This window comes from Stenella coeruleoalba (genome assembly GCF_951394435.1).
Source record: "Stenella coeruleoalba genome assembly, chromosome: 20".
In the NCBI taxonomy this organism is placed as follows: Eukaryota; Metazoa; Chordata; class Mammalia; order Artiodactyla; family Delphinidae; genus Stenella; species Stenella coeruleoalba.
Genome location: NC_137166.1, coordinates 55,530,937 through 55,553,926, shown reverse-complemented (window position 1 = coordinate 55,553,926; position 22,990 = coordinate 55,530,937). Strand labels below are relative to the sequence as shown.

The 22,990-nt window shown below is 54.6% G+C and overlaps 1 protein-coding gene across 2 annotated transcripts; it reads right to left on the bottom strand.

Annotated features, from left to right (window-relative positions):
- Nucleotides 1–1,764: 1,764 nt before the first annotated feature.
- Nucleotides 1,765–11,266, bottom strand: EPS8L1 (EPS8 signaling adaptor L1). Of its 2 annotated transcripts, XM_079908193.1 has the most exons (18): nt 10,988–11,266; nt 10,676–10,734; nt 9,902–10,114; nt 9,481–9,630; nt 8,845–8,927; nt 8,207–8,468; nt 7,820–7,946; nt 7,527–7,615; nt 7,357–7,431; nt 7,120–7,268; nt 5,926–6,067; nt 5,790–5,818; nt 3,700–3,829; nt 3,492–3,605; nt 2,985–3,285; nt 2,626–2,800; nt 2,071–2,203; nt 1,765–1,976 (listed from the first exon to the last, which is right to left on the bottom strand). In XM_079908193.1, exons 1-18 carry the CDS (start codon nt 11,127–11,129, stop codon nt 1,890–1,892), a joined length of 2,460 nt encoding a protein of 819 aa, XP_079764319.1. In that variant the 5' UTR covers nt 11,130–11,266; the 3' UTR covers nt 1,765–1,889. The 2 variants fall into 2 exon arrangements, with proteins under 2 accessions (XP_079764319.1, XP_079764318.1); XM_079908192.1 differs by lacking the exons at nt 9,902–10,114; nt 10,676–10,734; nt 10,988–11,266 and having other exon boundaries at nt 9,201–9,605.
- Between the last annotated feature and the right edge of the window lie 11,724 nt (nt 11,267–22,990).

Here is a 22,990-nt window from a genome sequence, read left to right as displayed (position 1 = left end):
GAGTCTTCCGGATGAGAACAGCGTGGGCAAAGGGATAAAAACGTGCCTGAAATGTAGGAAAGTAGCAGGGGATGAGGTTGGAGAAGTAAGGGCTGGCCTTGTAGGAGTGTGGCCCTGGTAAGGACTTTTTTTTTTTTTTGGCTGTGCTGCGTGGCCTGCGGGAGCTAAGCTCCCCGACCAGGGGTTGAATTTGTGCCCCCTGCAGTGGAAGCGCAGCGTCCTGACCACTGGACCCCCAGGGAAGTCCCAGGGGAAAACTTTTGTTTTGGGGAACTGCTTGCTTCTGTGGTTCTTTGGTTAGAAACAGGGGCTGGGGCAGCAGGCAAGAGGCTGAAAGACGATTAGACACCTGCTAGGGCTGAGAGTATTCCGGGTGAAACGAACAGCGTGAACTGAGGCGTGGAGACAGGAAGAGGGAAGCAGAGCACTGTGCTCGAGAAGCTTGTATGCTAGGCAGGCTACAGGCCCTCAGCTGCCGAGCCGCATCGCGGATTTTATCTGGTGGGACATGGGGAGCCTGCGGAGGTGTGTGAGCAGGGGAGAGGGTGGGGTTGAGATGGGAAGGGATCTTGGAGAGATGATGTGTCTGGTTCCCGAAGGAAGCAGAGGCGTGAGGGCGGCAAATAGGGGCTGAGGACCAGCTCCTGCCTGCCTAGGGCTGTGCCTCTGGTCCCTTCCGATCTGGTTTTGGAGGGCGCCATCTGGTGGCTCGGCTGGAAGCTGACTGAGCTCCGGGGGAGAGGCCAGCAGGAATTGGTTGGGGTGGGGAGGGGAGCTTGTCAGGGGGCATTCTGGGGAAGCAGAAGCGTCCAAGCTGAACCAGGTTGGGATCCAGAGAAAACCAGTCCCAAACCAGCCTCGCCAGCCACCCAGATGACGGGAAAAAGTTGCTGGCTGGCCAGAGGGAAAAGGAGCTGTTGCTGAGGAGGTAGGAAGTTCCTGTTAGGCCGTCTTCTCACAGGATGAAGAGTGGCCAGGAAGCCTGTGACACATTCAGGAGGCAGCCACTTCTCCGTAGCTGGACCCCTGGCTGGAGGTGGAGAACAAGGTGTAAAAGTGGATGCTGGGAGACTAACCTAGGGGATGAGGGCAGGCTTTTCCAAAGAGGGTATTTGAGCTGGGTCAGGACAGCTGAATAGGATTTCAACAGGCAGAGAATCGTTCCAGCCAGCAGAAACCAGCCATTGTTAAAACTCCAGTGGTTGAAGGGGTTTGGGGAGTGTGTGGAGAAGGGTAGGACCAGAATGCACTGGGGATGAGGAGGTGAGGACGAGGTTGGAGATATAGGGACCAAACCACTCAGGGCCTCGAATGCCAGGCTATGGGGCTAAGACGGCGACGGGGAGCCAGAAAAGGATTTTGAGCAAGGGGTGGACTGGGGCCTCGGGTGTTCAGAAGATCCCTCTGGAGTGAACTAGAGGACAGACTGGAGGCTGGGAGGTCAGGAGGAAGCCTGAGTTGGGAGGATTCAGAGAAAGAAACTAAAGAGAGTGGAGACATCTGCTAGATTCCTTTCCTGTGAGGCTGTTGCTGGGGTGAGGGGCAGGTTCCTGGCCCCTGGTACCCGGGTAGAAAAGGGACAGCAGTTGACATCGCCTGCTAAGAGGAGGCTGTTTATAGACTGGGTAGCATTATCACAATACACAGGGCTCCCGAGCGCAAGCACTTGCCCTAAATTGTCTCAGTGCCCGTTCTCGGCCAATAAGAGAGCACTTCTCAGGAGACTCCATTAAGGACGGGCCGATTTATCTAACCGGACGGGGTAAGACCAAGGCTGGAACAGGTCGGCGATCCCTGGAGGGATCTACTTCCGTTGGTGGGGGCAGTCTGCAGAGTCCGTTCTCCCGCGGGGCTGCTTCCTGGAAACTTAGTGGAGGGGCGGGGAAGGATCAAATGACTTCCGTTTCCACCTCGTCTTCCATCCTCTTCTTTTGCTTCTTCATTACCGCCTCCAGCTCTGACACTTTCTCTTTGTCCTGGAGTGGGGGTGGGGGTGGAAAATCAGGACCTTGCAGGCAGAGACCTCAGCCCCCTCCCCAGTCCGGGCTCGGGGACGAGCGCCCGCCTCACCTCCAGCAGCGAGCGCTGCACTGTGATCTGGCTGTACACGCGCGCCCCCTCCTCGGGGCTCAGCGCCCGAAACTTATCTTTCTGCAGCGAGAATAGCTGCGCGCCGCTCAGTGCGCCTAGCGCGGCCACGGTCCTGAGCAGGGGCATCCAGGGCACAGTCAGGCCTGTTGGCCAATCACGGCTCAAGCCTCCTCAGCCCCACCAACCACTTTACGCCCGCTTAGCCCTTTGTCCAATCTGAGCAGCATTCTAGCTCTCAAGCCGGGGGGCGGCCGCTGCTGATGGCTCCTGAATCCCCATCCACCAATCATAGCGCGCCGTGGGGGGGGGGGGGGCTGCCTTCCAAGGGAGGCGGGGCTTCCCTAGAGACTCCAATCGGAGCCTGGAAAACCATGGCAATCGCAGCCCGACAGTCACAGTTGCTATCAGACAGACCCCCGTTTTGGACCAATCCCGGTCTCCCGTGGTCTGCCATGCCCCCTCTGGGCCAATCGGAGCGCTCCGCCCCTAGCGCCGGTATCTCAGGGTCCCCTAGCCGGCACCTGCCACACTCACCCTGAACTAAAGCCCTTGCCCTGCAGCCAGGCGCGGACCTCCGAAGCGTTGGAGCGCGGGCTGAGCTGCGGCTCCGGGGCGCGGGGCCCCGGGGCTGCGCGGCTGGGGCCCGTGAGGCCCTGGGCCAGGCGTGCCTGCAGCTCCTCGTTGATACTGAGCATCTGGGAGAATTTCTCTGCAGGCGGGAAACCGGGAGGGAGGGCGGACTCAGGGCGAAGGGCCCTGGGCTCAGAGGGTCGGGGACCTCCAGCGTCCTCGTGATGGGTCGGGACTCTGTTTACTCTTTCTGAGCCTCGATTTCTCTGCCTGGAAAGCGAGGACAAGGACCGCTCCTTCGAAGGGGTGCCCCCACCACTCACCCTTATTGCCGGAGTCCAAGTTGTTGAGGCTCTCGCAGCTGTCCCTGGGAGACCGAGACGGAGCCGGAGCCTGGGTCCGCGCTGGTCGGGCACCGGGAGCTGGAGCCAGGGTCGGCACTGGTGCGGGAGGGGGCGGGGGGGTAGGAGCCGGGGCCGAGGCTGACGGGGGAGGGGGAGCCGGAGCCAGGGCGGACGCTGGTGGGGGGTGGGGAGCCGGAGCCACGGCCGGCGCTGGTGGTGGAGGGGGAGCCGGAGCCGGGGCCGACATTGGTGGTGGAGGGGGAGAGGGAGTGCTGTTCTCCTGGAGAGGGGAAAAAGAGGAGAGCACCTGGATCGGAAAGAGGACTGGGTCCCAGTCCCCTTAGCCTGGAGGTGAATTTCCGAATCCTCAGCCACTTCCTCTGCCAGTGACTTTGACCCCTTATCCCTCACGCCTCTTGTTCCCAGGACCCAGGATCTGAGCCCAGCCCCTCTTCCCTCAAGACCCAGGAGTCTGCCCTGGCTCACCAGGCTGCGGCCCCCCCGCGGCCCCGGGTGGGGTGTCAGGATATTATAGGGTACATATCCCTCCTGCCCCCTCTGGTCCCGAACCTTCCACCACTTGCGCTGGTCATCCAGGACCTGGAAGAGGGAAGGGTTCAGAGGCTGTGTCTGTAGCTAGGGCTGGGTGGACTCCAACCCCCCAGCCCCACACCCCGTCCCCCACTCCTCTGACCTCCAATATGTCCCACTGCTTGACAGACAGCTCGCTGCTGTTGCGCGCCTGGAAGTCATAATTACATAGGACCCACTTTCCCGCCGGCTCCAGCCCCTGGGGCTCAGCTTCTGGTTCCTGGTCTTGGTGACTGAGGAGAAGGGGAAAGGGTTGCGGGGTAAGGAGGTAGCCAGCTCCACTGCTCTGGACTGTAGGGTGTTGGTGTGAGCTGGGGTTAACGCCAAGCAGGGGTCGAGGCAGGGGAGGCCGGTTAATACTGTTAACAGAGGTTTGAAATTGTCATACCGGTTTGAATATACTGTGCTCCTTATGTGCCTGGCACCATGCAGTAGGCACATGATATGAGTACTAGCATCAGCTCCATTTTATAGATGAGAACATTCAGGCTCAGAGAAATAGAATGACTCTCCCCAGATTACACAGCTAGAAACAGCTGCTGTTTATTGAGCATCTACTGTGTACTTGACTCATGCATAATGATAACTCATAAACATAATAAAAACAATAGTCAGCACTTAATAGCACTTATTACATGCCAGACACTGTTCAAAGTCTGCTACATGTATTAGCTGATTTGATGCTAGAGACAACACTTGGTAGAACCATGAGTTTGGACCCCCTAGTTCCTTCCTCCCTCCAGAGACCCAATTATTATCTCCATTTTACAGGAAAGGAACAGTGATATCAAGTGACACGGTGATGTAAAGGTCACAGAGCAAGAAAGAGGTGTAGTCAGGCTGGGACCCGGGCAGGCTGGCCCCAGAGCTCATGTCCTGAGTAATTCCATTCTCCTCGCACACAGCTGGATGTGAACCTGCGTGCTCCCATGACCCCGAGCTCCTGACTGCTAGCCTGTACAAACTCACAGACTTCTCCCTCTTTCAGGGAGGGATTATTATTATTTCCATTCCCCTCCTGCCCTCCGCAAAGAACTTGAAGTGCAAAAAAAAGGTGAGTTAAAAGCTGTGGGTGTCAAGCTCAAGGTTCAGAAGCGCACCGAGAGGGGGGTCCGCTAGACCAGGCAGCTGGGGGAGGGGAGCAGACTTTTAGCTCTGACAACCCAGTAAAAGGCACCTCAGCCCGGATCAGGCCTACCTGTGCAAGGGAGAGGGGAGTCTTCAGGGCCGAGGCACCCCCTGTGTGGGGCCGGCGGCAGCTCCCAGCACGCCGCCGTCTCTGCTGAGACTCTCTGCCCAAGCCCTCACCCAGACCCCCTTCTGCTCCTCCAGACCTGCGGCTTTGTTGTCTTCTCATCCCACGCAGCTTCCCTCCCATCTGCCCCCCGACTTGCCCAAGGAATCCTAGCTCCTCTAGGCCCTTCTTCCCCCGGGACCCAAGAGTCTGCACCACCATTGCTTGTTGGAACTATGAATTTGCACCCCCAGTTCTTTCCTCCTCCAGAGACCTAGGAGTCCAGATCTCAAGCTTTAATTTCCTCGACCTTTTAATGCTTAAAAGGTCCCAGTGTGACACCCAGCAGGGACTGAGACAATTGCTCTAGAGCCTTGGGAAAGCAAGGGTCCAGCCTCCCAGCCTTTACCTCTCTCAGGAGCCCAGAGATACTACCACTTCCTAACTTTCCCAGAAACTTGCCCCTTGGCCCTTTAAGTCCCAAGCCTACTTCCCTGGGTCTCCAAGGTCCCAAGCACCAGACTTGAGCTCTTCTTCAAAACCCAATATCTAATTCCCCAGCCTCTTCTCTCCAACACCCAGGACTCTGTCCTTATAGGGACCCAGGCAGGGAGCTTCCCAGGCCCTGGGAAACCAAACTGCCTTCTTCCAGACCTTTGGGGATCTAGAGGTCCCTCTCAGACTTTACCCACTCCCAGCACCCTCCTCCCTTAGACCCTGGAATCTGGGCCTCCAGTTCCCTCCTCCCTAGAACCCAGAAGTCTGGGCCCCACTCCCTCCCTCGTTGATCCTCCCCCCGTCCCAGCCCAGGCCCCTGCCTCATCGCCACCTCACCCACCTTCGAAGAGCCGGGAAGACAAAAGGAAAAAGAAAAAAGGGGAAGCGGAGTCAGCGCTGGGACCCCCCAGGACGCACCCCTCCTGGACCCCACCTGACCCGACTCACCCATTGACACTTACCCATTGACAGCGACCTGAAGAGTGCTTTGCTGCAGGAGATGAGAGCAGTAGATCAGGTGGGGCCCGGCCTGCGCCCCAGAATTCCCAGTCACGGCCCCCCCTGTGTCATCTGGGGCAGCTTAAGCCTTAGCCTCACCTGCCGGCGGCGCCGCTCGTGCTGTAGCTGTTTCTCTACCGGGTCTTCCCAGGCGCGGCCCTGTGGGTCCGTGGCTGTGGGCTCCCAGCCGCTGTAGAACTCAGGTCTGTATGGGAGTCCCTCCTCTGAGGGTAGCTCTATCCTGCAGCCAAGGAGGGGCAAGGGATCCTCAGGGATCCTGGTATGACCTCCCTGTCAGTAACTTCATGAAGTTCTCCCCCTCCCCTTAAGCCTCGTTCTATTCCAACAAGTCTAATCCTGCCCCCTTTTGCCAAGCCCTGCCCTTGCCTCTAAGCTGCATCCACGACATCAACTGTATTTGTAAATACCCTGATTCCATTCATGCTCCGCCCTGGCCTCTGATTCCAAACCGTGTTTCTAGCTACACACATCCCGTCCCTTTCCCCTAAGTCCAGCAGCTAGCTCTGCACCTACTCCCTTGAAGCTCTCAGCCTCCAAGCGCAAAGACTGCTCCCCCTTTCCAAAACCACAGACCAAACGTTTCCTAAGCCCGCCTCTTCGGCATAGCCTCACTCCATTCCTCTAAGTCCTGCCTTTTATTCCGGTTTGAGTTTTTTTTTTTTTTAAATCATGCTATGAAAAACCTAACTACCTAACTTTAAGATTTATTTTTGCAACTTTTTTAAACAGAGAAAACAACACACTCCTTGGGGAAAGGTGAGTGGCTAAGAGGACAGGTCCTGGGTACAAATTACTACCAGAGCCTGGAGTTGACAGGCCTGCCTAGGAGAGAACCACCGGCACTGCCACACCACCAAAGGGGGTAGCTGCTGTCTGAGGCTCAGCAGACAGTTTCATACGCCACGCAAAGCTGCTCGCCTTTCCTCATCGGATCGTGGCATTTGACCTAGTCCCACCTGAACTTCAATTTCTTTGGCGACACCCTCTAGCTAAGCCCCACAACTAACCTACCCTCCTAGCCCCATCTTTCCAACAGTCCCGCCACTTCCTCCCAACCCCACCCCTAAATTACCACGCCTCCTGCTTCCCAGCCCTGTCCCTCCAATCACCACGCTCCCAGCCAGCACCCACCCCACCCCACCCCGCCCCGCTCCGCCCCTGGATCACCACGCCTCCTGCCTTTCAGGCCTGTCTCTCCAATCACCACGACCCCAGCCTCCCAGCCCCGCCCCTAAATTGCCGCTCCTCCAGCCTCCCACCCCCGCCTCTTACCCCGGGCGGGTCCAAGAGTCCCCCAACGAGGTCCAGAGCGTGTTTTCAAGTTGGGTGACGTTGTCCCACAGCAGCGCCACAGCCTCGGAAGTCAGATGCGGCCGCCGCACGCAGCTCGCGAACTGGGGGCCGCCCGAGGCGTCCACAATCTGGCAGCGGCGCAAGAGTGGGCAAGCTATCAGACCTTGAAGTGGAACCCTCCTGCTGCAGGCAGCCCTCAGGCCGGGGGTGTCTCACCATTTGCAGAGGTCCGAACAGGAAGTGCAGCAGTTCTGGGGAGGAGGGGTTGGCGATGTTGCTGCGCAGCCGGGCCTGTGGAGCCGGGGAGGTGCTGGTATTAGTGCGCGGACAGGTCAGGTTTGTTATTCCCCTCGCCCCCTGACGCCCCGGGATGAACGCGTCCTCACCAGCAAGCTGAAGGCGTACTTGATTTTCTGAAGCACATCAATGAACTCGGCCTCTGAGGGCGGCTTGGCCCGCAGCGTCAGGAGGCCCTCTGTGGGTAGAGAGGCAGGCGCGGTGATGGGGCACATGCAGACAGCGTCAGGCAGGGTCGAAGAGAGAGGCAGAGACCCAGTGAGATCGCGATAGGGAGTCAAACTGGCAGGGGGTGCAAGGGGAGACCCAAGGGAGAGGGTGGATATTTGGGAGTGGCCAGGAAGAGGGTGTTCAGGATTGCCACTCGGTGGCGCCTCCTCACCCCCGGCCTCCCGGTGCCGGGTCCTGCGGCTGCGCTCTCGGTGCTCCAGCACTCGGGTCGCCTCGGCAGACTTCTTTAGCCTTGATACGAAGGTCTCCACGTCGTCGAACACGTGGTTCAGGATGTCCTGGGGGGCAGAGCAGGGGGATACGTGGGACCCCTGAATCTTGGACCCTCATCACCCCTGTCCAAGCCCTCTCAAACCAAGAGCGCTTAGGCACATTTAGGCCGGGCCACGCCCTCTGATGCTTGACTCTGCCCCCACTCTGTCCCCTCCGGCCACCCCCCCAGAAGTCTGACCAAGTCCCCAGAACCAAGCCCCACCCCCTGACAGAAGATTCACACCTGCAGCCAGTCCCGCCCCGGCCCTAGCCCCGCCTCACTCACCACTTCCCGCTCCGCCTGCAGACTGGCCAGGTCTGGGCCGCAGGGGCCCAGGTCCCGAGAGGTCGGGTCAGCGCTGCTGCAGACCTCCGCCCGGCCCGGCCTCCGCATCTCTGCAGTCTCTGGGATGGGGTCCGCCTGGGGTCGCCCGCGGCCCGTGGCCGGCTCCACCGTGTTGATCGCGGCGCGGACCGTCGGGCGGTGCTGCAGGGGCGGGGTCTCGGCGGCGGGCGAGGGGTGGCACTGCAGCTCCTTTCGAGTAGCCCTGCGGGGGAAGAAGGGGAAACTAAGGCTGGGCACACCGAGGGGTCCGGGGAGGGGAGAAATTCGGGGCTTCAATCTGAAACACTGTGGCCCAAAGGGGTCAAACCTAGGCTCTCAGTGGTAGGGAGAAATCCGATATATGGGGGATGGGAGAGCACCTCTCCGGAGGGAAACTGAGGCAGAGGGAGGAGAAACCGAGGGGAGGGGAGTACACTTGGTACAGGGTTTGTTTGACTCCATTTAAAACTCGTTCTGCTCTAGGCTAGTGGTATCCACCGATTTCTCGGTTGGGGAAACTAAGGCCCAAAGAGGGGAGCTGGCTCCCCAGAGACCTCCCCGTCGTCTCTTCTCCCCAGCTTCCAGCCCGACCCCCTTACCTGAGCGCCGCCGCCCTGCGCTCCCCGCGGCCCGAGCGATAGTTGTGCAGAGCTCCCTGGATGTCCTCTCGGATCAGCTCCGCCTGTCAATCACGCCGTCAGGCCACGACCGCAACCCACCCACTGCCCGCCCAGGCGGCTCTCCGAATCGATTCCTCAGCTCGGCCCCAGACCACGTCCAGTCGTAGCTCACGCACTGCGCCCACGCACGTCCACGCCCTGAACTCACACCCTGGCTCTTAAACTGTCTCTGCCTTAGGCCCCTCCCCCAACCACGAAGGCCCCGTCCAGATGGCGCTTCGCCCCTGACCACACTCACTCCCATCCTAGTTCTGGCTGCTCCCCCAGACCCTCACTTCCATGTTCCGTCCACGTTCTGTCCGAGCTCTTAGCTCTTAGCCTCCGTCTCCATTCGGCCCTCTCGTTCCTTCTCGACCCTACGTTCAATCTGTTCTCAAATCCCCCTCCCTCCCAGAATTCCTTTACAGGTCACGCCCCCTCCGCTGGCCCTGACCCCGCCTTTGCCGTACACCGTGGCCCCCGTCTTAGAGGCCCCGCCCCGTTGGAGGTCCGGCTCCGGACTCCGCCCGGAATCCGCAGGGTCTCAGTCTGTGGCCCCGACCCCCGCTCGCTCACCCCCAGACGCAGGCCCTGGAAGAAGTGCACGTCGGGCTGCGTGCGCTCGGGCTCCTGGCACACGAGCAGCAGCAGTGAGCAGCTCTGGCCCGGCGGTATCACCGTGTCGCAACGCACGATGGCGCTCAGCGGGTAAGACTCCAGCTCCTCCTGTGGGGTGGAGGGTGGGACAGCGGGTAAACTGAGACCCTGAGCCAAGGATACTCCTAAGTGGTGCCAGCAGTGCCAGCACGTACAGGCACTGCGCAGGGCAACCTCCACCCCAAGTTGAGGGGCCAGGGATAGTTAACCCCTGTTTAATAGATGAGGCTAATGAGGTTCAAAAAGGGGGCGGGGGTCCCTTGCCAAAGTTCCTAGAGGAAGAACGTGCAGGAATCAAGATTCACACTCAGATCCCTGAGGTCCCTAGGGCTCTCCATGCCTTGGTGGGCTCAGTCCAAGCTGCTCCTTCCACCCGTGTGCCCCGTGGCACCTTGGAGACTGGGTCCAGCAGCGCGACGTGTGTGGGAGACACGCGCAGCAGCATGTCCTGGGCCCAGACGCGGCCTTGGCTGTCCATGAGGGCCAGCTTCCGCGAGGCGTCCTCCACCGTGTGCACGCCATCCTCCTCACCCAGGCAGAAGGTCACCAGGTGCTGGAGAAAGCAGTGAGTCCCGGGATGAAGCCAGGTGGGCTGAGAAGCCCCTGGCATCAGCCTTATAGCCTGCGACTACGCACACCTCCTCTGGGAAGCCTTCTCTGATCACCTGCTCCACCTCCTCCCAGTGCCCTTTGTGTGTCTTCCCTGGGTCTAGCTCTCCAGCTAGACCCCTTGAAGGCAGAGAATGGTCTGGATTATATCTAGTTCCTTCTAAGCAGCTCTACCTCCGTTAGAGCACCTGGCAATTTTGCTGGTGCCTCTGGACCTTGTCTGACCCCTACTCATCCAGGATTGCATCTGACTTGTCCCTGTGGTCCAACTGTCCAGCACAGGCACTGGTCCAGAGGAAAAGTTGGCAGATTCAAGTGGAATTGAGTTCCTCCACTGAGTACCCACATCTGAGGCAAGGCAGAAGGAGTCCACTTTGCAGATGAGCAAACTGAGTTTCCCAAGTTCTTGCTGCTTGGAGGTCCAACTGCTTTCAACTCCCCCATCTCCTCAGGCCTGCCTTGCCTCCTGCAAGACTCCCCGTGGCAACACAGACCCCAGACTCACATTGACTGGGTATTGGGAAACATCGGCCATAACCTCGGTGGAGTACCGCTTCCTCTGTTCTGTGGGGGGAGAAGGAGAATGGCTGCAGGAGACCCAGCTCCCAGCCCCTTCCCCCTCAGACTCAGGAGTCCAGCCCCCCAGCCCCCTCCCCTCCAGACCCAGAAGTCCAGACCCCCAGCCCCTCCTCCCTCAGAAAAGGAGTCCAGACCCCCAAACCCTTCCCCCATCAGATCCAGGAGTTCGGGTCCTCAGTTACCTCCTCCCTCAGACCTAGTTTCTCTTGGCCCGGGGCTTCCTTGCCCCTCAACTCACCATAGATAGACTTGGCACTCCGTTTGGGAGAAGCTTCTGGACTAGTGAAGGAAAAGAGGGGTGAGAGGGGCCATGGGAATTGGGGGCAGATCATGGGAGTTTTGAGTGCCCAGCAGAGCTTGTGAGGGCGGTGGGGAGCCATGGAGGGTTTTGAGCAGGGGAGGGCAGGGCCAGAGCTGGACTTTAACGAGACAAGTATGGCAGTGGTACTGGCTCGTGGTGGCGAGTGTGGTCTCTACTGTCACCCAGACCTGGGTTCAAATCCCCTGTCAGCTACTGCTTTGTCATAAGACCCCGGGTGGGAGACGATCTCTCCTGCTTCAGTTTCCCTTTCCATAAGACAGGGGTTAGTTACCCTATAGTGTCTGGTAGGTCTGTTGGGCGAATTCAATGAGATGATGCAGTTGGAATGTTGTGCAGCCTTAGTAACTGTTATTATCATTATTAAGATGATGCAAAAGGCTTAACACACAGTAGTTGCTCAATAAATGGGATTTTTTTTTTCTTTTTTTGTGGCTGCGCTGTGCTGCGTGGCTTGCAGGATCTCAGTTCCCCGACCAGGGATTGAACCTGGGCCATGGCACTGAAAGCGCCAAATCCTAACCACTAGACCACCAGGGAACTCCCAATAAATGGGATTTTTTACAATAGCATTAGTATTGGGAGTAGATGGAAAGTTATCTTCTTCCCCTCCTACCCCCACGGGCCAGGTTCTTTTCAGCCAGATCTTTCTCTGAGAATTCTCGAGTCCCCATTTCCACAGAAATAACAGCTCAGAGCTTGGTTGGGGTCGGAGATGAGAGATGAAGGATGAGAAACTCTTTTAGTCAAACCTCTGCTCCTCTTCCTGCCCTTGTCAGTCAAATCTCCCCACAATTTGTTTACCTCTGGGCTGGAGAACTCACTCCCTTCCATCTCCCATGCAGCTATTCCCACACTTCTCTCTTTATCCTTCTCCCTGCTTACTCCAGGAGACTTGACCCTTCATTATAAACAGTCCTGAGCTTTTAGCAAAGGGTCAATATTTAATAATAAGATATAACAACTGGGAATTCCCTGGAGGTCCAGTGGTTAGGACTCGGTGCTTTCAGTGCCGTGGGCCCAGGTTCCATCCCTGGTTGGGGAACTAAGATCCCAGATGCCACGCAGCGCAGCCAAAAAAAGAAAAAGGAAAAAGGTAACAGTGATGACCTAGCAGCTCTCGAGAGTTGAACACCTGCTGTTGGTCAGATGCTCTGCTAGGTGCTGTACGTGCATTAGCCTATCGGAATTGTCCCTGTTTCACGGAGGAGGGACTGAGGCTTGAAGAGGTGATGTCCTTTGGCCAGGGCCACACCACTGCTGAAAGTTAGCGCCTGGATTTGGACCCAGGTCTGTCTGCTTGGCAGCAGGAGGGAGGCAGCTCAGGTGGTCCTCAGAGTGTCCAGGCTGCGGGTGTGGATGAAAGGGTCGGGGGGAAGGGCGGGGCGGCCGGGGGACCCGGTGGGCGGGGGTACTTACCCAGTGGTGGAGCTCATGGTGCCGAGAATGGGGAGCTCCTGCCACCTGGAGCCCTGGGAGGCAGCAAAGAGGTGAGGCCGGACCTGATCGCAGGACCTATGGTTCCTGCCCCAGCACCTCCCCGCTCAGACCAGGAATCCGGGCCCCCAGCCCCTCCTCCCTCAGACCCAGATGTCCAGGCCCTCAGGCCGTCGTTCCTCAGACCAGGAATCTAGACCTGCAGGCCCTCCCCCCTCACACCTAGTACACTGCCGCACCCCCAGTTCCTCAGGGCTCCATGCATTCAGCTCCCTAACCTGTGTGTACCCCATTTTCCTTCCTCTACCCAGGGATCCTGTCTCCCTGTCTTCTAGCCTTTTACCTTCTCAGGGGCCCAGGAATCCAGAACTCAGAGCTCCTTGTCCCTTGGAACTAAAGGGTTTGGACACCAAGTCTCCTCAGAGAACATTCATCCAATTCCTCAGCCCCTACGACCCCATAGTCTTCCCTTAGGTGTTCGGGTCCGATCTCCAGCCCCCAGCTCTTCAGAACTAGACTTTAGTTCCCCCAGCCTTTCCTGTGTCTGGACCCAGGAGTCTGGGCCCCCTGCTCCCCTCCCCCAGACCCAGGAGTCCCCACCTCCCGTCCCTCCTCGCTAGGACCCAGCTCTCTTCCCTGGGCCCCCTCCTCACCTGCTGCTCAAGCTGTGTCAGACAGGAGGCTCTGAGCTCTTCTCTCCCTTCCCTACAGGGGCCTCTCCTTCCTACTCACTCCCAGGGCCCTCCCTCCTCCACATACCTGAGCACTCACCTGGTACAGCCTGCTGGCGTGGCCCCTGGGCGGGGCTGGCTGACAGACCCAGGGCACCGGCTGGGATGTCCTCAGGGGAGCCAGAAAGCTTATTGTCTCCATCACAACAGGAGAAACTACAGTAATTCGATGTCAAACTCCTTCACGCGTCAGAAATACCCGCTTCGAATTCTCCTGGTATCTCTGCTAAGTTGACTGCCGCTTGTTCATGGTCAATGTGGAAGGGTGGGCTTTGAACCCGGAGCCACCTTTCCATCTCCAGGGCTGGTGTCCATCCCTGCTCTGTGCACACCTCCTCTCTGGCGTTCCTATCTCCACCGGTGCCCTCGGCCCCCAGCCCTCCCCTTCCCTCCTCCTTTGGAAATGTCCCTCAGTAATTCCCGATAACGATGACAGCTAAGACTCAATGCCCAACACTGCTCCAAGGGCATCACAAAAATGAACAGGCTCCCCAGGCATGAAAATCTCCTTTCGAGAACTTCCCCTGTGCCATGGACCTCGCTAACTGAGTTATACACACCGCTTCTTCCCCGAACCCAGTGGAGTGAGTGTTGGGGTGTCTCCATTTGGCAGATGAGGAAACTGAGGCTCACAAGGGCTCAGAGACTTGCTCAGAGTTACACATGCAGTGAGTGGTCTCCCTGCCGTCTTCCTCCCCAGTCCGGTCTCAATGCATGGACCCCCATAGAAACCTGAATCAGCTTACGTCACTCCACTCTCAAAAGGCTTCGGTGGCTCCCCATTTCTCTGGATAAAAGAGAAGACCTTCTACAAGGCCTTAAGTGATGGTACCCTACCTCATCTCTTCCTTTGCTCCTTGAGTACCCAGATGCCATTCTGCCTCAGGGCCTTTGCACTTGCTGTGCCCGCTGCCTGGAAAGCTCTTCTCATATCCGTCGATGAGAAGAGGCTTTGCCCCTCATCTCCTTCAGGTCTTCGCTTGAATGGCGGCGCCTCGGGAGGCCTGGCCGCCAAGCTTGTTTAACACGGCAGCACCTCTGACCCGTCCCTCCTTCAGGGTCTCTTCCCCCTCCCCCAACATTTAGTTTCTCTCCAGATCATTTATCACCCTGTAACTCACATATTACCTGTTTATTTTGTCTGTTTTCTGTCCTCCCCATTAGAATGTAAGGCTTCAGGACAACAAAGACTATTGTGTGTTCAGTTCCCCAATGTACCTGCAGCATATAGAATAGGGGCTTGCACGTAGTAAGTGCTGGAGTGACATTTGTTGAATTACTGAGTTTTTGCATTTGGTGCACTTGTGTGCATTTTTGCTTCACTGAACACATGTTGACCCCACAGTCTCTACTACGAGAGGCTGGAAACCAGAGAAGGCACATCGTTGTCCTGGATTGATGGGGAAGAAAGAACAGACAGAAAGAGAGATGATCCTATTGTGTGGTGTGATCATAAAGAGCCCAGGTGGGTGTGGGTTCGAGTCCTGGCTTTGCCACTTAATAATTTTGGTAATACTTATTGTGTGCTCATATCCTCTTCTGAGCACCGTGTGTGTGTGTGTGTGTGTGTGTGTATAAACCTCACAACGTCCTAAGAAATGGGTTCAATGATCCCCATTTTATACATGAAGAAACCAAGACGTATTAAAGTTAAGTAACGTGTCTATAATCACACAGCTAATAAGTGGTAGAGATGGTTGAACCCAGGCCATACAGTTCAGACACTGCATCTTGGTTGTTACTCCGTGCTACCACCTCACGGTCCAGGCCCCTATCTAGCTGTGTGACCCTGGGCAAATTACTTAACCTCTCTGTGCCCCAGTCCCCCATCTGTAAAATGGGGATAACAGCGCTGGGAAGATTAAAGGAGGTTACGGAGAGGTCTTAGTACAGTACTCAACGAAGAGAAAATCCTAGGGAAGAAGTGTTAGCAACCACATCGATGATGTCTTTCTTTCCACAGGTCCTATAATGGCAGATGCTAAGGGTGCCTCGGAAGCCTGGAAGCGGCTCCTCAGAGGGTCAGGGCAGGCTTCCTGAAGGAGGAGGGGTGGGGTGGCCAGAGCTAAACCTGAAGGGCAAGTTTGGCAGCCCCAGGTGGCCTGGAGGATGAGGGAGGAGTGTTCCAGGCCAGGAGCTGCCTGAGCCACGGAGGGGAGGGCCATCTGGCCAAGTCTCAGTGGCTCCGGGCCATGACAAATGCAGATCTGGCTGAGACCAGGCCCTTTCTTCGCGTGCAGGTGGAGAGAAGTGTCCTTGTAAAGGCATTCAGTGGGAGTCGGGGGCCTGGACTCCTGGGTCTGAGGGAGGAGGGGCTGGGGGTCCGGACCCCTGGGTCTGAGGGGGGCGGGGTTGGGGGCCCGGAACCTTGGGTCTGAGGGGGAAGGGCTGGGGGTCTGGACCCCTGGGTCTGAGGGAGGAGGGGCTGGTGACCTGGTCCCTGGGTCTGAGTGGGGAGGGGCTGGGGACCTGGTCCCTGGGTCTGAGGGAGGAGGGCGGTGGAGCGCAGGCGCCCCCAGGCCCCACCCACAGCAGCTTCTTTGCGCTCCGGAGCAGCAGGTGAGACCAAAACCCAGCCTCCGCCCTGCCCTCGTTCAGAGCCCAGGGCCTCCTTCCTTCTTCCCTGCCACAAAGGAGGCGCCTCCCTCTCTCCAAACCGTAGCACGTGGTTCCCAAATACCAGTGGAGGCTCACACCCCTGCACTGTCTGCCTCAGTAAGCCCTGGGTGGAGGTGCTCACCGGGGGGCGGGGAACCCGGCACCAAAACACCGACGGTAGAGCGCCTTTTACTGAGTGAACTTTAGGACTCTGTGGGTCTGAATCTGCCTCTGTCCCTGAACTGGGATAGCTTTGTTATTGGGGAACTGGATTGTTTATTCTCTCTGTTGGGAGATCCCAGGAACCAAACAGAATTCTCACTGCTGCTTGTTAAGCCAGGATCCTCTGTATGTCATATCTGAAACCACCCCATCTCTTCCCTCACCCTCCTCGCCCAAGGCATGCCCCCCACACCTGTCCCCCAACTGTAGGATTTGCTGATGAATTCCTAGGACAAGGAGGGAGGTCGAATTCACAGGTCTGGCAGGGCATATAAATAAGATGGGAGCTGGGTCTCAGGGAGATATAGTTACTTACATATTTGTCCATTCATTCATTCATTCAATAAATGGTCCCTGAGACCTAATTGTGCCTCATCCTTTGCCCTCAAGAAGTCAGGTCGATTGGGGAAATAGACCCTGCTGGCACCCACAGTAGCAATTCACAGTGACATGTGCACTGCTGGAGGTGGCAACAGGGCATTGAGTGTCCCCAGAGGAGACACTTATTCCAACTTTGTGGTGGGTATGTGAGGCAGTCAAAGAAGACCACCCAGGTTAAGTGATAACTGGATGGGGTTCTGAAGGATGAATAGGAGTTCGCCAAGGAAGATGCGGCAAGGAATGATATTCTAAGCTTGGGGAGTGGCGTATGCAAAGTCCCAAAGTCATGTAGTAGCAAATACTCAAGCACCTACTGTGTACCAAGCACGTTCTAAGTGCTAGGCAGACAAAACCCCTGCCCTTGTGTTGTTGTCATTCTAGCGGGTGTGGTGGGAAGACAGAAGATAAACAGGTAGGGACACACACATGAGTAAGACTTTCAGATTGTGGTAATCTCTGTGGAGGAAATAAATGTGAAGAAATGGAGTCACTGAGGGACAGGCAGGTGTGGCCACTTCTGGTGAGGTAGTCAGGGATGACCTCTCTGACGAGGTGTCATGGGAGCCTTGACCTGAATTTCAAGGTGGAGCCAGGAATGCAGAGAGGGTTTTAGGCTGAGGGAACACCTTGGGGAGGCTGGGCAGGTGGGGGTGTGGCTGGCCAGAGGAGATGAGACTGGAGACAGCTATGAGGATGGTCATGATATTGGTGTTGACCATGACAATTGCAAAGGATAGGGTAGCGAAACTTCAACTCAAATGCACTTGCCCCAAGCCTGAGTCTCAAGAAGCTCCCTGTCTGGGTGGGGAGGTGACTTAAACATGGGTTGCCTGAAACGTGCCATAAACGGAGGTCGCTCCGGCAGCGTAGAAGCCCGGAGGAGTTTTTCCTGGGACCTGAGGGGTTAGGAAAGGTTGTTCCTTGAAATTCCTCTGAGACTGGCTGGCCCTGGAGAGCGGGCGGGGAGTAGCACCAGGAGGGTGAGTCTAAAAACTGGCCTGGCCAGAGGAGGGAGGCTGGTGGTGAGCTGTTTATTCTCTGGGCGGGATCTAGGGCAGATGTGTCTCCTGAAGCTGAAGGCATTTGGCTTCCGTGTTGGGGGACTGCATCCAGGAGGCAGTGATGGGGAAAGGGCTCCAGACAGACGTGAGTCTGGATCCTGGGTTGAAGCAAGGGCCAGTGCAAAGGTCCTGAGGTGAATGCTCACACAGCAAGGCTACTGTTTATGGAGCAGAGTGTTGAGGGCAGAGGGGTAGGACATGAAGTCAGAAAGGTGATGGGGGTGGATTGTGGGTTCCCAGGGTCACTGTAAGGATCAGAAATTGATGGTACTATAGAAGTGTTTTGATCAAATTTTTTAAAAAAATTGACCTGAAATTAACCATCTTTTTTTTTTTTTTACTTTTTGACGTGGACCATTTTTAAAGTCTTTATTGAATTAGTTACAATATTTCTTCTGTTTTATGTTTTGTTTTTTTGGCCGCAAGGCATGTGGGATCCTAGCTCCGCGATCAGGGATCGAACCCGCACCCACTGCATTGGAAGGCGAAGTCTTAACCACTGGACTGCCAGGGAAGTCCCTGAAATTAACTATCTTAAATTGAACTGAATAGCATTTAGTACACTGACAATGTTATGCAACCATCATATCCATCTAATTCCCAAACATTTTCACCCTCCCCAAATAAAGTCCATACCCATTAAAAGTCACTCCCTATTCCTTCCTCCCCACAGCCCCTGAAAACCACCATTTGCTTTCTGTCTCTGTGGATTTGCCTGTTCTGGACGTTGCCTATAAATGGAATCATACAATATGTGACCTCATAGTGTTTTTGAGGTTCATCTATTTTCTTTTTAACATATTTATTGGAGTATAATTGCTCTACAGTGGTGTTATTTTCTGCTTTATAACAAACTGAATCAGCCGCATGTCTATGTTGTATTGGTCCAGTGTTGAAATAATTTCAGACTTGTAGAAAAGTTGCAAAAGCATACAGAGAAAACCTCTGCCGGGTTTCCGTACATTTTTTCCTTTGTAATAAGTATCTTGTGGAGAGCTACTTTGAGACTATGTAAATATCCTGTGTGTCATGAAACTTTTAACTCATTAGTTTTGGCATCTACGGATGCTTCCTGCCTGAATCGAGGATGACCAAGATGGTTCCCCAATGGCAATTGAGTTAAGTTTCAAAAGGATTGCCTAATTTCTGTGTGGAGAACAGGGGGAAGCAGGGAGACCAGCTAGGAGACTTTCATATTAATCCAGTGAGAGATGGTAGCAATGGACATGCTGAGACATGGTCAGATTTTTGGATATATTTTCAAGGAAGAGCTGGCAGGCATTGAGAGAAAAAGAGGAGATAAGCATGACTCCATGTTTTGCTCTAGGCAATGGGAAGACTGGAGTTCCTATTTTCTGAGATGGGATTGCTGCTGTAACAGAAAGACCTGGACTATTAGTGGCTTAAATCGGGTTGAAGTTTATTTACTGCAGTTGATCCAGGGCCCGTTTGGCAGCTCCATAATCATCAGGGACCCAGGCTCTTTCCATCTCATTACTCTGGCAAAATAAGGTTTCCACCTCGTGGTCCAAAATGGCTGCCTCAGGTCCTGCCATCAGATCTGCCTTGCAGCCAGAAGAAAGGAAGAAAGAGGGCACGTGTCTTTTCATTTTGAGTACACATGTCCTTTTTGCTCACATCTCGTCTAAGTCAGAACTTAGACACATGGCCACAGCTAGGTGCAGAGGAGGCTGGGAAATGATTCTTTGTTCTATGTGCTCATGTGCCCAGCTATGAACCAGTGGCTCTAGTATTATGAGCAAGAAAGGAAGAATGTATGTTTGGGGAACAACTAGTCAACTTTCCCTAATGGGTCCTGAATGCTGCTCTTCCTACATCCCTTATGTCCCTCTCCAGTCCGTATTCTACATCTCACCTGGAAACAAAATTCCTAAAACATAGATCTGCTCATGACCTTCCATGGCTCATTACTCTTTCATGGGCCTCCAGTATCCTCTGAATTAAAGCCAAGTTTCTCAGCCTGGCATTTGAGCCATAATCTGGCTCCACCTTCCAACCACTCCAGCCTCATTCCTTCCACCCCATCCACACCTTACACTCCCACAATATCCGCACGTACCTGTGTGCTACCTTTTCCTTAAGCTGATCCCACAGTCTGCAGCATCCTTTCTGGCCTGAGGAAATCCTTTCTGTTTGTATCACTGTGATCAACACCACATCCTGCAGGAAACTTGCCCAGCCTCCTTACAGTGGGGCCCTCTGCCTCTCACAAACTCTCAGAGTCCCCGTCACCCCATCCTAGCGGAGAGGTCAGCTATTTGTATGGTGCCTGCTTTACTCCAGGCAAACTCACTAAGTCTTTCCTTTCCTGTCGTCCTTCCTTCTCACCACCCTTCCCTCCTGTCCACAGTCTGCCCCTCCTCCCTTTTGCCTTCCCTTCCTCCCAGTTATGGAGCATGAAAGCACTGCACTCAGCACCTGTACGAAACAAAGAATCAATTTTTCCAGTTACTAAGGTCATGTGACAGATCATTCCAAGACCTAGTGGCTTCAGACAACGGCCACATTTAGTTTGCTCACGAACCTGCCATCTGCACAGGGCTTGGTGGAGGTGATACATCTCTACTCTACATGGTGACAACGGGGGTGGATTGGAAGCTGGGGCAGTGTCTTGGATGGAAAGGCTCAAACAGCTGGAGCATGGACCAATTAGGGCTCCTCCACCATCTGACCTCTTCTCTATGTGGTCTGTCCAGCATGGTAGCTTCAAGGTAGAGAAACGTGTTTCTTACATGTCAGTTAAAGGTTCTGAAAATGCATGGAGAGAGAGAGAGAGAATGACTTGGGTATGATAAGCCCTCTGATGGGGGAAGAGTCCTCTCAGTACCTGGAACAGCACCCAACGTTTATCAGGAATTTATAAACAACTTCAACAATGATAAAGGGATGCATAGCTTACCTGGTAGCCGGAAGAGATATTCTAAACACCTTGGGTGCATATGGGAATCACGCAGGAGGTCCTCAGAGGAAGGAATTTGGATGCATTGTTCTGTTTATAGTAACAACATTACAGCCGTCAATGCTCTGGCATTTACTGTGGGTTAGATCTTTGTCATGAATTACTTTCTGTCATCCGTCCAAACTTTGTGACAGGGGCCAGCAAACTGTGTCCCTCCACTTGTTTTTGTAAATAAAGTTTTATTGGAACACAGCTCTGCTCATTTGTTTGTATACTGTCTGCGGCTGCTTTCCTGCTGTAATGGCAGAGTAGTTGCAACAGGGACCAGATGACCCCAAAAGCTGAAATTATTTGCTATCTGGTCCTTTGCAGAAAATATTTGTTAACTCCTGCCCTAGAGGTAGGTATTAGGAGACCAGTTTATAAAAGAGAAGAAAAAGGCTCCGAGGGGGATGCTTTATTCGAGGTTGAGAGAGTCAGCGTCCGTACTTTTTATTTTTTTTATTTATTTTTATTTTATTTTTTTTGCGGTATGCGGGCCTCTCACTGTTTTGGCCTCTCCCGTTGCGGAGCACAGGCTCCAGGCGTGCAGGCTCAGCGGCCGTGGCTCACGGGCCCAGCCGCTCCGAGGCATGTGGGATCTTCCCAGACCGGGGCACGAACCCGTGTGCCCTGCATCGGCAGGCGGACTCTCAACCACTGCGCCATCAGGGAAGCCCCTTATACAATTTTTTAAATACAATTTTTAAAGGCTCCACTGCATTTACAGTTATTACAAAATATTGGCTATATTCCCCATGTTGTACAATAAATACTTCCCTGTAGCCATCTAACACCCAGCAGTTTGTACCTCCCACTCGCCCACCTCTATATTGCTCCCGTCCCCCCACTGGTAGCCACTTGTTGGTTCTCTATGAGATGGTGATTCATGACAGCGTTGGGGTTGTTTTTATCTCTTGTTTTTGCTTTTTAGTTTGCAAAGTCTGTGTGTGTGTGTGGTTAATCCATTTGATAACCCACTTGGGCTCAGCTACTGGTGTTCCTCATCTGTGGATGATGGAGCTTCAGAGTTTCTAGATTTTCTCTACCCTGGACATCCCCATCTTAGAGACAAACCTGGAGCTTGCTGTCCCCAAGAGTTCCTGCTGTTGCTGGGGGCAGGGCCTCCCTAGACTTGTTGGGACAAGGCTTCCCTTCCTGGTCAGGACTCTGGAGCCCCCCTGGGGCTCTTGAGCCTCATGTAGCTCCGAGGAAAGTGGGTGATAAGTTTCCAAAGAACTGCCCACCTCCAAGACTTCTGGATCCTCCATCCTGAGTGCTGTGCTGACCCCTGACCCTCTCATCTCCAGCTCTGTACACTTCTGCCGTGTCCTGCCCCCACTCACCAGTTTTAACTAAATAAACATGTTTTGTCTTGCTAAAAATCCAAAAACCAAAAACCAAAAAAACCTCTTGGGACATGTGACAATTTATGGGTCCGATATTTGTCATTTCATAAGCATTCTGAAGTATGCCTGTGGATTGTTGTCAAACCTGATCCAATCATAAATCAGATGAGTTACTTGGAGTCAAATAATTTCCAAAACAAAATTATGCAAATCTTTTCAGTGTTTTTTTTCAGCTTTATTGCACTATAATTTACATGCAATAAAATTCACTTTTTTTTTTTTGCGATACGCGGGCCTCCCACTGTTGTGGCCTCTCCCATTGCGGAGCACAGGATCCGGACGCGCAGGCTCAGCGGCCATGGCTCACAGGCCCAGCCGCTCCGCGACACGCGGGATCCTCCCGGACCGGGGCACAAACCCGTGTCCCCTGCATCGGCAGGCGGACTCTCAACCACTGCGCCACCAGGGAAGCCCTAAAATTCACTATTTTTAAGTGAACATGCTGATGAGATTTGACAAATATGTCATCACGTATATAAACACCAGTGCGGTTTAGAGATTCTTTCCAACCCCCCCGAAAGTTCCCTTTGCAGTAATCACTTCCCCCAACCCCTCTGCCCTTGGTAACCACTGATCTTCATTCTCTCACTATAGTTTTGTTTTTCCTAGATTGTCATGTAACTGGAATCATACATATTGTGTAAATACCAGTAGTTCATTCCTTCTTTGTGGGTGGGGGGGGAAGGGGCCCGCACCACAGGGCATGTGGGATCTTTGCCGACCAGGGTTTGAACCCATGCCCCCTGCATTGGGAGCTTGGAGTCTTAACCACTAGACCATCAGGGAAGTCCTCATTCCTTTTTATTGAGTACATTATATGAAGTTATTATAAATAACTTATTCCTTTAGCTGTCGATGGACATCTCAATTACAAAATTGGGTTGCTTCCAACTTTTGGGTATTATAAGTGGGATGGGTTGAATTGCCTTGCCCCTCTCCCCCCACAAATTCATATGTTGAAATCCTAACCTGCAGTAGACCACAGAATGTGACATTATTCGGAAATAGGGTATTTGCAGATGTAATTAATTAAGATGAGGTCGTTTTGAATTAGGGTGAGCCTCTCCTCAGGCCCAGGAGTCCCGGTCCCTAGCCCTTCCCCCATCAGACCCAGGGGTCCAGAC